Source organism: Panicum virgatum, chromosome 7K, assembly GCF_016808335.1.
Source record: "Panicum virgatum strain AP13 chromosome 7K, P.virgatum_v5, whole genome shotgun sequence".
Classification (NCBI taxonomy): Eukaryota; Viridiplantae; Streptophyta; class Magnoliopsida; order Poales; family Poaceae; genus Panicum; species Panicum virgatum.
This window is the reverse complement of record NC_053142.1, coordinates 10,586,328-10,600,790: the sequence shown is the minus strand read 5'-3', so window position 1 is coordinate 10,600,790 and position 14,463 is coordinate 10,586,328. Positions and strand designations below refer to the sequence as shown.

Here is a 14,463-nt window from a genome sequence, read left to right as displayed (position 1 = left end):
TTCAGTGGTGCATCCGAAAGAAACCCAAGTCCGATTTGTTCGGTCAGTATTTTCTGCTTGCTCTTGAACCCCGGCAATATTTGAGCAACCAGCAGAGGTCGGTTCTTGGGGCTGCAGAATTTGCCTTGTATTGATCCTCTAATGTTGTGGGGGATGCTGTGCGATGCTGCTTCTTGACGGAGGGAAGTAATCGTTGGGGGTTGCATGCCGAAGTTGCTAGCCGCTTGTATCTGATAGAAATCGAAGTCCCGCATCAGTTTGGCTGCTTTGTACTTAGGAAATGCAAGCTGCGAAGGAGGAGTATTGCGGTGTGTATTTCATTTGATTCAGATTTTATAGCGACCATACCTTGGCTCGGGTGGATTTTTCTTGAAGTATGTACTGCCTTTTCTGTCCCCTTTTCGAAGCTTTGTTGACTTGGACAGTACATCCTGATGTTTATATAGCGTGCGGCTATCGTGATTGCCGTCTGCGGCACGCAACCACTGGCCTTTCTTGTGGTCGAAGGTATAAGAAAGTGCTTACCCATTAAGAAAGTTGGCCCAGGTTTTTGTTAAATTTCTTTCTGATTTTGGGCGTGGCCAGGCCCCCACACTCGGTATAAATTCCTCTATTGTTTTATAATCCCTATCGTTTGCTATGATCTCTTTGCGTTGTATTTGTAACGGATAAAATATGCATATATCAAGCGCCCAAAGGTTTTATGGGTGGATTGTACATGAGAGAGTAGAGACAAGCTAGCATGAACTGAAAGTTCGAATATATAATACATTGTTTTCAGCTGGAAATACGGTCTTAGGTACGGGAATTGTAACGGTTACATCAGATAAAGCATCGAATTACACGAGAATTTGTGGGGGGTGGGGGGTAACACTACAGTGATAGTTCTTAAGTTCATAATTAGACATATTGCTGACGACGAAGAGTCTTTCCCATTTTTCTCTCTGGCTCATCTTCTGATCTCTTCCAGTTGGTTCAGTTTTCCTGGTAAGCTTTGATCTGTAGAATCCGGTATAATATTACTTTACACTTGTGTTTTGAACTAAACATTGAAGCCAGGTTTACATAATGAACACAGTTTACAAAATTTCAAAAGCATGAGTTGTAAAATTATCATATATATATATGTAAATTACATAGTAACTTTAGTTAGACAGATAGTTTCATTTAAGAGATTATGTTGTTTTGCTTTGGTGGGGGCAGTATTAGCTAACCTGGAAATCCAGAAGGTCGGCATATGCACTGTCAACGTTCACCTTGTCACCATCAAGTGTCCTGACTAGATCTCCAATTAATGGCCCTGGACCCTCTGCTGAACTGAGAACTGCATCGGTGATACCCAAAGATTGCATGAGTGAGCCCAATCCAGAAAATGAAACATTGGTTGCATCCATTATCTTCATCCCAGTTGATTTTACTACTTCAACCTCTTGCTCTACACTCGCTATCTTGTTCTCCATGTGTGCAAGCATGTCATATGTCAAATCTCGTATAGTTAAGTTCGCAGCTGCTTCAATATGTGTGAGTGTTTTCACCATCACATTGACCCTGGCGGCATATTGTGTTCTGCAGGTTCACCTAGAATTGTCACCCCAGAATAACTGAGTCTAAGGATTGATTGGAAAGTTGTTTGCCCAATTTGGTGGGTCTGGACGGTTGGAACTCTGCCATTCACAGTCCGCATGACCCGTTCAAATATGAACTTTATTATGAAAAATGAGGCGTCCTTGTCAAACTGCATCGAAAAAATATTAGGGTGAAATAGTAAGGTCCATTACGAAAGTTTCTGGGATGCAATGTGTCCAGTGAATAATTGCTTTTGCTGTTTTGCGAAATCTATTGCCCAATATGATGAAATGCATGACATGTTTGTTGGAAATTATTCAAGTTCTTTGAGATGTGCATGACAGGATGTTGTTTTCGATTTGTCCAGATTACTTGCCTGTGGCACGGTCATGCCGTGGAGGAAGGAACCAGCGTCTGAAGTGATGGTTGGAGGTGCTATGATATTAGCAATGGTATCTTCTGCTTCACGGAATGCTGCTGCTGTCGGGTACACTATAGCCCCAAGATCATCAAACCATTTGGTTCCTAGTTGAGGAGCAGCAGAAGAGTTTGTCAAAATTCCAATAAGTGTGCGACGGTATGCATTTCCTGCATCACGTAAGCTTCTATATTTGTTTAAAGCAGCTTGCAGCTGTGATCTGGCATGCATGAATGGTCCATTATTCATAATCATTTTGGTGTAGCTGAAATCTCCGATGTATCTACCAAAGGCAGCACGAATTGCTACAATGCTGCTGATCAGGGTTCCGTTAAAGCTCAGCATTGTGTCATTTGAAGCTTCACCGGACACAACTAATTTAGTTGTGTCATTATCATCGTCTGGCTGCTTCTTCTGAAAGCAGATCTCGAACATGGTGCCATTGCTGCCTTGTGGGTTTTCATAAATCTCCAGGCTTCCTTCACCAACTCCTCCAAATATCGGCCCCATCATTTCAAGCCCCGTGAAGAACTCAGTGGTGTTCATGCTGCCTGTATCATTTTCAAATCAGGTTTTGCAAATTAGAGCTTTTTTTTTGCACTTAATAATCGTTGTTATCAGTAATTGGAGGCTCAATATGTACCTCATATATTAAGGCACATACTGTCTTTTTTATTCGCAATTCTAACCATTATGGTATATGATCTGTTATGAAATTGTAATAAATCATCTATGCGACTATGAAAATTTAGTAATATCAAACACATATATAAACTACAGTCATTTGTCTTTTATAGGTAATAATGTCATGTAAACCCCCAGTGTTCATGTAAAATTGGCACTTTTGCCATTATCAAATAATATTATCTAACCTATTAGATTTATATATCCATCATCGAATTGTAACATCATAAAAAAGGCTAAAATTAATGTCAAGTATTATCAAAAGTATATTGTTATAGTAATTGTTATTTTGAGCCATGGAGAAGCTTCGCAGCTGATGTAGCTCATGTTTAGTTCGAAACAAATTTATCACGCCCAAGCTCGTTTGTTCGAAACAAACTATACTCGAACATGGTCTTCTTTTTTGTCTTAGGGGGACTTGGTAGTTTTTTCTGCGTGCTTTGCATAAGGGCTCGCACTTGTTGTAGCACAAAGTGTGGATTTTGTATGGGTGGGGGGGTGCTCGGGATGGGGGACCGTGGTTTCGGCTTATTCAGTCGCCTGAAAGTGAACCGGCTATCAATCTCCAACCTTTTTTGTCTAAACTTTACCGTGCGCCGCCTTTTCTTTTTTGCGTCGGTTTCCTTAATCATCTACTGCGCTTTTGGACCACAAGAAAATGGAGCACACTTTTTACAATTCGGACGTTGGGACCGAAGAATCCTAACAAAGGCGCTAAACATTTTGTAAATGCCAAAGTGGAAGCTGTGCTGCGCCAGGATAGAGTCGTTACCTCGGCGGGGGAGCTTTGGCCGCTGTCGAATATTTTTGGGCTGATCCTGCTGCTGATGTGCTCCGGAAGTAGTCGAGGCGGAGGAGATAAGGTTTGCTGTAGCGCGATGGCTTGTGCCGGGGGGGGGGGGGTGAGTCCTGGGGCCGAAGGGGTGAGCTTGGCGGGGGCAAGATGGTTCTGGATGAAAGCGGATAAGGTTGTGGGTGCTAACAGTGCACACACGTTCATTCACAAGTCCTCTATATATTTATCTCAGCTCACAGATATAGCGCATGATCAAGGTGAGTGGAATGGCTAGCGGCGTCGGAGAGTCTTGCCGGACACAGCGTGCCGCGGTCAAGCCTCGTGGCATGCGTTTTTTTTAGTCTTTTTTTCTTTGTTGCTCGTCTTTTACTTTCAGTTTTGAAATTTGGTCAGCTGTATTTTGGGTACGTATTTAAATTAATTAGTATGTTATTATTTGTGTTACTAGTTAAATCTTTTTGTAGTTGGAGTCTTAATTTTGTTAGTTGGTGCGCTAACAAAGATTATTTACCTTGAATTTGCCTCAATGTAGTGTTGCTATTCCCTAGTTTATGTTTACGATAAATGGGGCTGCTTGGCTTAAAATTAAACGTTTCTCAGCCCTCTTCAAGTCTGTGGCTTTTAATAAACGAATCAATTATTATGGAACGCAAATGGAGTCATCAGCATATGCAGTTTTGAGTGTTCAATCAACATAAGCCTTAACATCACATGCAATCAGGAAAATAGGAATATATATATATATATATATATATATATATATATATATATATATATATATATATATATATATATGGTTGCTGTTGCTCGCACAGTACACAGTTTTTTTAAATAGTTAATACATGACAGTTCTGATACTCAAGGATACATAGTTATGGTCTTTTTAGTAGCTAGGGTGCTAATAGGCCGCTGGAATTCAGACGAAATAACATAAACTACCCATTACGGACTAGTCTTTTTTGCTTACTTCCTGACATTAGCCAATTCAGAGTTGCATAAGATAGATACTCCCACGAAATACATACGGAGCTTGTACACGCGAGCTCGATAGTATAGTATTTCATGGTACCCATTGGATCTTGTCTCTCAAACAATTGGGAGACGGAAGACACGGACCAAGAGGCGACCCAGGTAGAGACGGATGGAAAGCACCACTAAGTCTCCCAGTTGGAAGCCGTAGTGCTTCACAAAATCCTTCCAGCCAGGTCCACTGATCAGAGCAAGTCCTGTGTTGCCAGTTCTCTTCCTCAGTGTAGCAGCAAACAGATGGTCGTCTGCTGGGTGCGACAGGGTGACAATCTTGTGTCCAGTTGGAAGCGTGTTGGAGAAGTTTGTGGTGAAATACTGTCAAAAGTAAATTGAGTCAGCGGATATTGTCATTAAAAAAACTAAGAGAGACTTAACTATCAAATAAATTATGTTGGTTGGGAGTGGGGGCACTTACAAAGGTCCCACCGTTAATGTGGCTGTGGTTCAGCTTGCATGCGTACAGCGGGAAGTGAGTCTCAAAATTGATCCAGACATCGCTTAGAGCTTGCATCAGTGGACCAGTCATCATCAGCTTTGGGCCAAGCTCGTATTGCATGCCAAGCAAGTGCTCAGGCACTATTGATATGTAACCATCAGCAAAAGCACCTAGTTAGTTTTATGTGTAACATTGTCAGGAAATGTGGTTCATTGTGGTGTAAAGTTAAGTAACTACAACGTTAATTAAGCAGTGTCAGGTAATCAATTAATGGACTGTAAGACGGGAAGGCTTACCAGCATATAGATTCACATCATCCTGAGCTGGTGGTGGGTTAGGCTGCCCATCCTCCTCTCCATAAGCAACGAATAAATTCCAAGCTGGGGGACGTGCTGACATCGGTTTCTCGTTGCCATTGCTATCAAATAGCTTCATCTCTATGGTGTGGGGTGTAGAAAGCACGAACAGACCATAGTCCCCACTCACTATCTTCTCTGATTCAACAAACAAACTCCACCCAGTTGACAAGCGAATGCAGTTACCAACAATTTCAACTCCAACTTGAAACACTAGGGGTGACGCTCCTCGTACATGAACAGCAGGCAGTACGTCCATGACCAAGTCACTTCCAAACCCTTCAGGGCAGTCCTGAAAGGTTTTTATTTTATAGTTAGTCTTGGTGTGTTTTTGGGAAAGCTTGGACACAGCAAAAGAATTGAGTAAATCATAGGTTTTTTTTTGTATTTTTGGGTTTGCACTAAATAGTTGAATGTAAAAATGCATGAAGAAGGGAAACTGACTGTCTTTTTTGACACTTACAAGATGGTTGATGAATAGCGCATCAAAGTGCTTCAGGAACAAACTGTGGATCTGTGTGCCTCGAACGGGTTCATGGCTCCAAACACATTGCTCTTCAAATCAACGGGAACCTTTTACCAGAAACAAGAAAATGATGCGTGCTTAATGGTATATCAGACGCTTAGTGATAACCACAGTTTGTTTCAATAATCTAAATGTGGATCTGTGTGCATGCAAGGTCTGATTTGCTGCTCAAAAGAGGTTACCTGAGGCTGTGCGGTTGACGAACTGGACCCTAGCATGTTGGTCCAAAAGTTGTTTATTCCAAGACCGTATGCTCCCTCCACTGGCGCAACATGTTGTGCTGCGTTGGCAGTTTGCTCCGCAGATACAACCGTCAGTGGTCCATTGTCCCTCGCCAGTGGGATCTCGTTTGTCTGCAATAAAGTAGCAAGCGACATCAGAATGTTCAGAATCTTCCAACCACATCGAAATCACACTACGCTGTCATGGATTTAGTAACGTACCCGTGCCATGGCGGCGGCAGCAGAAGACGCAGTTGTGGGTGCGACTGCTTCGTGACCACGGGATTCCAGAAACGTAGCCAAAGCATAAGCGAGAGCAGCATCCAGGCACACGGCCGGCGGGCTGTCGGCTCCAGCTGGCGCTGCCGCACCACTACCAGCCTGCAAGCTCCCCGGTGATGCAGATCCAGCCGAGGCGGACGGACGGCGACGCGGAACCTTGGAAGCTGGGCCCGTCTGCCCCACGCTGGGGCTAGCACGCACACGCCGCACCATGGATCCAGCTCGGGAACACAAGAGTGGGTGCACTGTACCCCGACGTGGACTGGACGGGAGGCTTCGCCACGTGTATAGTAGCGGAGCTCCCCGGGGGGAGGAGGGGTGAAGAGGATGGATAGGGTTGCTACTGGTGCTGCTCGATGCTTCCGGATGGGGGGGTCCAGGTTATTTTATATTGTTCAAGCCGGTCGCTTTTGGTCCGCGTTCTGAGCTCGCACGTGACAGAGCACAGGCGCTGCATTCATTTTTTCTTCATTTGTTCGGTCTTTCCCTCCCGCCATCTCGATTCTTCTGAAATTTTGCCGCGTTCAGTTACGAAACAATTCGAATTCTGCCGAGGCGCTACGGAATCATCAATTTTTTGGCGCCAAACAATGGGTTGTAAGTAAATTGATACTGTTTTATTTGTTAGAACCATTCTTGGGAGAGGGAGATTTTTTTTGTTCCAACCATTGTTCGGAGAGGGGGGTTTGGTGTCGAACGGGGGTTTGGAGATGCAGTCTCTATGGTTCCAGTAGCCAAAGTTAATTTATTACCCTCCATTATAGATATGAATGTAGTGGTCTTCGATGATTCGCTAGATTGTTTATTTTCTTAAATTTGCTTCAATGCTTGCCTATTTTTTTCTTTCCAGCTGTAGTGTCAATTGATCTGTTTTTCTTAAATATACTGTGCTTATAATTACACAATCAAAGTTAGGTCTTTGCATTTCAGTTTTTATAGTCTTCGTTATTACCTAATTTTAAATTTTATACAGCGTGACAACTAAGTAATAATTATGTTTAGTACATTATTTATAATAAATTCATTAATTTATTGAAATTATTTTATTTCTGTTTCATTAAATTGAAGCTATCATGTAACCATTTTTTAATGTCGTGCTGCTAACAATATTTGCGATTAAATAGTATGAATATTTAGCTGTATCATTTAGCAGCCCGAGTGCAGTGACTGAGTCCATTGGGTATTTTTGTTCGTACTCTTGCTTTGCAAGCTTCTGAACTATTAAAGAGGTTGGCGAAGGGTTGGTCGGACTGAGTCTTGCCGAGGAAGGAGCTAGTTTACTTGCCGGTGGAGGAAAAAGGACGAGCATTAAACTCATATACCTGCATGCCTATACCATTTTAAATGCCTTGCGCTCCGTGTCGCAGAAGGAAGCGAGTTGATTTGGGCCGAGCACCTCAGGTTCTTTTTTTTTCGTCCCGCACATGTTGTATTTTTTCTTTAGCGTGCCAATATGAATTTGCCGTCATTACATTTTTTGTTACGTAGCACTTTTACTTGTAAATTATAACATTTTTTTTGTTTTCACACTGGGGCCCGTCGATTATTGTTGAGGTTATCTTTTTGCTATATTTCTTGTTTACCAAGCAACATCATCTTTATATAGCCGACCCCATTCCGCCGCACACTAGTTTCACAGTGCACGGTGCGACTTTACTTGTGTTCCTTTTCTTGTAATAGCATGTCCAACCATAACAGCACAGCACGGTCTACTGCCCATCTGCTGAGCCCAACACTTGGAATCAACACAAATATAAACAAAATGCACGTGACAGTTAAGCAGATTGTTGAAGGTTCGCAGAAACCTAGGTATAAAGGAAGGATAGTTGTTAACAATAGTCAGGTTTACACGGTGAGTAGTTCAGGAGCTACAATATTTTTGGTGATCTATTTTCATAGTATGAAATAGGTCTATATTCAATTGGGTTAGTTCATTCGCAAATCACACTTTTAAATATCAATAAGAATGATTTGCCTCCAGGTGCAATTATGTGGCATGATGTGCCATTTGGACCACGAGGAATCTTATTGTGATTACAAATTATTTGATGGCACTGGTGAAATCAAAGGAAGGGACTGGTAAGGGTCTGCGTAACAGGCAAAACATACATGTAGTTCTTCAAAAATAATATTATGAGTTTATATAGCTCGTTTTTCACAAAAAAATACTTAACGATACTGATTTAATTTTGCTGTCAGGAGAGACTGCATGTCGGGCAATACCTTCTTCAGCGGTGCGAGGTATGGTTGGCATCTGCAAACGAAATTTGGTTGTGCCATTTTAGATGAACTGTGTACTAAGCATTTGCAGTATAATAGGGCTGTAGTCGTTAACAGGCAATTTATTTATTTATATTTGCAGTATGGATGGATGCTAATGCATGTTTTTTTATGCAGCCTGTCAGCATATTATGTTGTTCATGCTACTGTTATCGCTGAGAGGGATTCTGTCTGCCTGAGCACATTGCATGCTAGGCAATAATTCTCTTTGTCGTCTCTTATCTATTTTTCTTGTAGTGCTATTTAGGTTATACTTGTATAATGTGCGTGTAATGTGGTTCAATCAATACACAGGAAGGTGGAGGACCACAATGAATTGACGCACCATTTCCTTAATTGTGTCACTAACCACATTGAGCTGATAAGAAGCAAGAAGCGTGATTTTGAATTACGGATGACTTCATACCATGTGGCTGCTGAACTTGATAAAGAAGGTCTAATATGCTTGTTGGCAAATGATTCTGTCAGGTTTGTTATTCTCAGTCCATAGATCCTTATAATTCTTTTTTGTTAATGATTCCACCCACCGAGACAATGTATGTTTTTTATGTTTAATAGGATGTCTGAGGTAGGAGTGACCTATGATTTTCTACTCGGTCACATGCATATGGAAGAAAGCAAGCTCAGGTTATCATACAGTATTTAGTTTTTGAACAATCATTTGGTGGTAATTATATTTTTCTATATCCAGCTCCCCCCTACCGTCCAACATACAAACAGTCATTTGCGTCATAAATGTACCATCAAAGTGTACTGGAGTTTTGTTGTAATTCCAAAAATTATGTGTAGACATATCTCCTTTTTTCCCCTTTTTTTAAACTGTTTGTTTATTTCTACTTACGAGCAAGTTGTAATATCACAGGGCTGCACTGAAGGAACTCATTGATGAGGGTAGTATCTACAATACTGTTGATGATTACCATTTCAAGTTGGCTGAAAACTAGAGATGGGAGGGTACCTGGAGAGTTTTTTACTTCATATTTATCTTTTTCATGTTCTCTTCCCTTACAGCTTCAGGTTGAGGAATAAATTTTAGTGCTGATGTTGAATGTGGTCACTATGAACTTAGTTTATATTTTTCTGGCAGCCCAAGTGTTTGTTATGTTATAAACATTTTTATATTTCATGTTAATATGTTACAACTTAATGGCTGCTTGAGAGGAAGATTAGCAGTATTAGTACCTTTATGTTGTGGGCACGAACCCCTGGTTTTCTTTTAAGCCTAGTGCGTCAGTGAGCATTTCTTTAACCTTTGATGCATCTGCTACCTGCATAAGTTTCTCTCTCGCCAGTTATACAAGTGTCAGGGGGTGTAAAGAGTAGTCAGCTTTGTGTTTTACAATGCAGATGCAAACTAACTTACATTTACTCTTGAAAGTGAAGAAAGCGTTCCATTATAGTGAAAGCAGAATTGGGCAGCAGCGCAACCTGTGCTCCTTTTCCTGAAATCAATATGACATCGAGATTTAATTAAATTTTGACATATGCGCCTGCACCAGTGCTGCAATTCTGTTGTCATGCAATATGAATAACATCCATTCATGCAAGCATAACCTACCAGGTGCTTCCGGCAAATTGGGTGCCTATTATTTCTATTCTTGCTGCTTCCCAGTTGTAATTCCAGCCAGTTATCAAATGACTTGCTGTCAATTTCATGGCATTTTTAATCAGTCCAATGACGTATATGTGCACATCCTTGTGTTCCTCAATGCAATTTTCATTGAAAAAAGGGTCAAATACAGATATTATGTTTCTATCAAGACACCATGCGTATGTCACCCATCGGTGCCCAACAATTCCTGGGAAGAATAGCTGCTTCCAAAAAAATAGATGAAATGAAGTTTGTGTTAACTTATTTTTTATCTACAACAGCAATGTGATGTCTGCAGAAATGAAGTTTGTTTTGTTTTTTCTTACTATTCTGCACGATGGCAGTTCATATTCTATATGCAGCCCAGATATCTGATCTTTAATCACTTGGCTTGTTGCGTTGAATGTGCCTGCAAGCAAAGTCCCCTGTTTCAAAACATAAACTTTATTATTATTCACTGTCATTACTATTGTGCTTTGTTTTTAGTAATGGAGTGACGCAATTAATGATAGTATCCTCAACTTACAATAAATATTGATTCAAATATGTGTCGCTGGATATAGCCTTCCACACATTCATCTCCACTCTTAGTTACCTCTGTGAATCGCCTAATTATTGCATCGAACATGTCCATAACTATTTCAGATCTGCCAGTCAGTTGTGTCTGGAATGAATTGTACGGGACCTCGATGTGTTTTGGGGTATAGTGCAGGATCACAGGGCTGCTGTTGCAACAAATGACACATTGTCAGATTGACCAAAATCAAAATATATTTAGTGTTGCCTGTTTGCATGGCAACTTTCTGTTACGATAACAAGTGGACTATCTATGTGTACACCTAGAATTACATCTTAACTGAAAAACGATTTCATTTAAATATTGGCACACATGTAGTATTCCGGCATTATCATTGACAAGTATGTGGGGGGGGGGGTGTGAGGTGGAGGGGGGTCACACATACCACTGTGGTGTATAATTTGATTGAGTTGAAGCATTTCTCGTTGAAGCTGCTGATTCCTCTCTAAACCCACTGTTGTTCAGATGATGGTGGTTGCATTGTTGGCATGTTATACATGTTTTGTGTAGACAGTTGCGTCGGTTCATGCAGCACAGAGAAATATAATACCTTGCCAGGGCACGGATTGCAAGAGCCTTCTTGAAGGTCTCATATGAGGTTACTCTGTCACACTCATCAGTTGGACCATACAACTCGATACGTATGTATCCATTTGTAGCTGATGTATGAGTGAATCTTTCTTCACTAGTTTGTCCAGATATGGTTAAGCTGTTTGGTCCACGTGGCCGCTTGCGGCAGTTGCAATCTTGAATAGATGCACTACCAGTTGCATCGTTGTGCTCCGAGCTTCCATCTTCAAAAGCAAATCCTCGTCTCTGCCAATTGCAGCACACAAATAATGACGCTTCGTCGAGCATCCTGCTCACATCCGCTCCTATTGTAGTACCTGCAACAATTTATAGTGTACTGCATTTTTCGGCCAAATCCCTTAATTTTTAAAATTTTGCAAGGTAATGCCTTGTTTTTTCTATTTGCAAGGTTAATTATTTTTTTCGCATAATGCCATTGACCGCTAATGTACGGAAAGGTTGTTTTTTTTACCTAGCCACGCCATGTTGATGTCTCTCCCTGCATCGTAGCAGTATCCATTTGTGAATGGCTCGATTATTTTCGTTAGCACCGATGCAATGCTCCCTGCATGGTTAGCCTCGTGTCTGCTGCTCATCATTTCGAACTCAGCAACGGCGAAGAATAGTGCTCCTGCAGCCTTTTTTTAAATATATTGTAAATGCGTTATTTTTTTATTGGTGCGGCAATTTATACAATATCACGTGTGAAAACTGTTGCTTTTTACCTTCATATGAACTCCAAGTGCTCGTGAAAAAGAGACTGAAATTTCCCATAGGCCCGGCAAACTGCTGCCAATACCTCCACAGCAAGCACGGAATGATTCATATGCCCATGAGTAACATATGCCAGAGGCGTTGCGAAGCTGCAGGTTACAATAGCAGATAAGCATTTGTTTGAGTGATTTTGCTATTCTTATGATATTCTTTATCATAAGTTTGCTCTTTCTTTCTCTGAGGTCAAGTAAATAGTGTATAGATACCATTGCGCACATATCTTTGGAAAGTATATTCTATTTTTTTGCGTGCTTACCAGACTCTTGCCGAACTCAAAATCTGAACTGCCACCACTTCTGCATAAACTGTCTGCTAGGACCATAGACTTAATTGTCTCCGCGGAGAAACTGCTAATGCGGGGGGAATGTCGAATGCTCCATGTTCATCACTCCAACATCAATACTGTCTAGGTAAAGTACCTGAAGGTGGTTCATTGTGTTTATTAGCATAAGACATGGCATGTGATATTCTTTAGTTCTGCTCTATTTTGGGGGGGAGGGGGGGGGTATTGTGGTATTACCTACAAGAAAATTGAGCAGCCTGTTATGTTTGAAACTCTGTTGCTTACTTGGAGTTCAGTCTTCAGCTTTACTACTGCTTGGAAAAGTTTCCTTATTACATACTCTGACCAATCAAATTTCCCAATGCTACATGGCTCTACAAGAGCACTCCAGTAGTCGACGGACACGTAGTTGTACTTGGATCCGGGGGATAATAATGTTGACATTATATATATGACAAATGCAACTTTGAATGCAGCCTGTTCAGCTTCTGTCATCTTGTTGTTATATTTCCTCTCTACAACTTCCTGTGCCGTTTTTATGCTTCGACTTTGCCTACTATCTTCTCCTAGGTATACGGTTGTAACTTTTGAAATTATATCTCTACGTGCCATCCCGGTCTCAGATATTATGGTACCACTACATGGTATTCCAAACACTCTCTCCACATTTGTTTTTCCAAACTTTATTTTTTTCTTTGAGTCAATTACCAGTGTTTGGGTTAGTGGATCTACTCTGCTCATAAGCCAAACCGCAAATCTGCGGTTTATTTGTCGTAGAGATGGGAACAACAGAATTCCACCAAATCCAATTGACTTAACCAATTCCCGTTTAAATTCATCCAAAGATGATATGACATCATATATTTGTTTAATTGATGTCCGGGTCGATGAAACCATGTAATCATCCCTTGGATCGTTGTTTCCTACTTGTTGTGAACCAGAGATGCAGTTTCCTGAAGGGAATAGCTGACAGGTAGTTTTTAAACAATTATGTCAGCAACATGACAATTTGTTCTGTATACGTTTTAGTTATTTTTCATTTAGTTCATCAATAAGAAGGATGCGAAGCTATCTGAATAGTGGCAATAATGTAATCTAGTTTGCGTAGAATAACCAACCTCTAGTACTTCGCGGGCTGCATCAGGAACAGAACTGCGCGCAGTAGATCCGTTAGTGATTGCCTTTCCTCTCCTCATTGTTAGTTAAATCCCGCAAGCATATGGTTTCCAGAAGCTGGGAGCCACCTCTTCCAGGCTCGAATGTTCAAAATGATGAGCCCCTGATATTGCTTTCTTCGGTTATCCACTAGCTAGGAGGCGTTTGGGTGGAGGGGGAGTGGGGGGTTTGGGTGGGGGGGAGGGGCGCCTAGCCAAGCTCGTGGGTCAACTGCGTCGGAGAAGATTTTGCTGGTTGTGATCGGAGGAATGGGGGGCGGTGAGGGGCCTTTGCGTGCGGGGGTTCGGTATGGCTGCTGGGGTGTTCGTGGGTTGGGGTTGGGGGTTTGGGCGGCGGCGGCGGCCTGGCGATGTAGCGGGGCAGGGTCAATTGCGTATGGGGAACAAGCGATTTCGAGAAGATGTACAGTATCCACCCGTGTTTGCCTTTTCAGTTCCTTTTATTCGAAATAAATGCATTGGTGTGAACGGGGGGTGCTTGCAGGTGGTTCTGCGAACTGGCTCGCCTACACCGCGGTGACGCCGTAGATTAACGGCTGTTTGCGCACGAATCGCGACCAGCACCGAACTTGCTGGTTGACGGTCATGATTTGCTATGGGTACCTACGCCATAGGACACCAAATCCTCGTTGGACAGGAGGCGGTAGGTTGTGGTGGGAGCCGAACTACTTCTGGTCTCTCTTGGGAACTGCCGCGGACCACTCCGTCGATAGGAATTTGAGAATTTCTTGAAAAAACTCCTCTCGCGGCACAGCACACACCCCTCATTGGCCGCCTCACCATCATGTGATTGCCGTCGTCGACGTTGATTTTGTGCAGCCGCGTTGAACGTCGGCGAGCCAGAGCCGGTGATCGTACAGGAGGCGGTGAGTTGTGGTGGGAGCCGAAGTACTCAATCT

The 14,463-nt window shown here is 42.1% G+C and overlaps 5 protein-coding genes across 6 annotated transcripts; 1 reads left to right on the top strand and 4 right to left on the bottom strand.

Annotated features, from left to right (window-relative positions):
* Window positions 1–865: 865 nt before the first annotated feature.
* LOC120642879 lies at window positions 866–1,557 on the bottom strand. The gene is made up of 2 exons (XM_039919477.1): window positions 1,215–1,557; window positions 866–999 (listed from the first exon to the last, which is right to left on the bottom strand). Exons 1-2 carry the CDS (start codon window positions 1,536–1,538, stop codon window positions 976–978), a joined length of 348 nt encoding a protein of 115 aa, XP_039775411.1. The 5' UTR covers window positions 1,539–1,557; the 3' UTR covers window positions 866–975.
* A 2,711-nt stretch (window positions 1,558–4,268) lies between these two features.
* LOC120639776 lies at window positions 4,269–5,782 on the bottom strand. Its single transcript, XM_039915660.1, has 4 exons — window positions 5,749–5,782; window positions 5,226–5,577; window positions 4,909–5,099; window positions 4,269–4,808 (listed from the first exon to the last, which is right to left on the bottom strand). Exons 2-4 carry the CDS (start codon window positions 5,542–5,544, stop codon window positions 4,551–4,553), a joined length of 768 nt encoding a protein of 255 aa, XP_039771594.1. The 5' UTR covers window positions 5,545–5,577; window positions 5,749–5,782; the 3' UTR covers window positions 4,269–4,550.
* LOC120639914 lies at window positions 5,781–7,117 on the bottom strand. Its single transcript, XM_039915834.1, has 3 exons — window positions 6,255–7,117; window positions 5,994–6,164; window positions 5,781–5,858 (listed from the first exon to the last, which is right to left on the bottom strand). The coding sequence occupies exons 1-3, from the start codon at window positions 6,525–6,527 to the stop codon at window positions 5,781–5,783; spliced, it is 522 nt and encodes a 173-aa protein (XP_039771768.1). The 5' UTR covers window positions 6,528–7,117.
* A 22-nt stretch (window positions 7,118–7,139) lies between these two features.
* On the bottom strand, window positions 7,140–12,140 carry LOC120639775. 2 transcript variants are annotated; one of them, XM_039915658.1, is made up of 9 exons: window positions 12,058–12,140; window positions 11,805–11,970; window positions 11,148–11,649; window positions 10,712–10,910; window positions 10,512–10,610; window positions 10,153–10,406; window positions 9,958–10,036; window positions 9,777–9,862; window positions 7,140–8,568 (listed from the first exon to the last, which is right to left on the bottom strand). In XM_039915658.1, exons 1-8 carry the CDS (start codon window positions 12,061–12,063, stop codon window positions 9,779–9,781), a joined length of 1,389 nt encoding a protein of 462 aa, XP_039771592.1. In that variant the 5' UTR covers window positions 12,064–12,140; the 3' UTR covers window positions 7,140–8,568; window positions 9,777–9,778. The 2 variants fall into 2 exon arrangements, with proteins under 2 accessions (XP_039771592.1, XP_039771593.1); XM_039915659.1 differs by having other exon boundaries at window positions 10,712–10,907.
* On the top strand, window positions 8,077–9,538 carry LOC120639912 (replication protein A 32 kDa subunit B-like). The gene is made up of 6 exons (XM_039915833.1): window positions 8,077–8,166; window positions 8,296–8,393; window positions 8,514–8,555; window positions 8,712–8,789; window positions 8,889–9,062; window positions 9,457–9,538. The coding sequence occupies exons 1-6, from the start codon at window positions 8,077–8,079 to the stop codon at window positions 9,536–9,538; spliced, it is 564 nt and encodes a 187-aa protein (XP_039771767.1).
* Window positions 12,141–14,463: the final 2,323 nt, after the last annotated feature.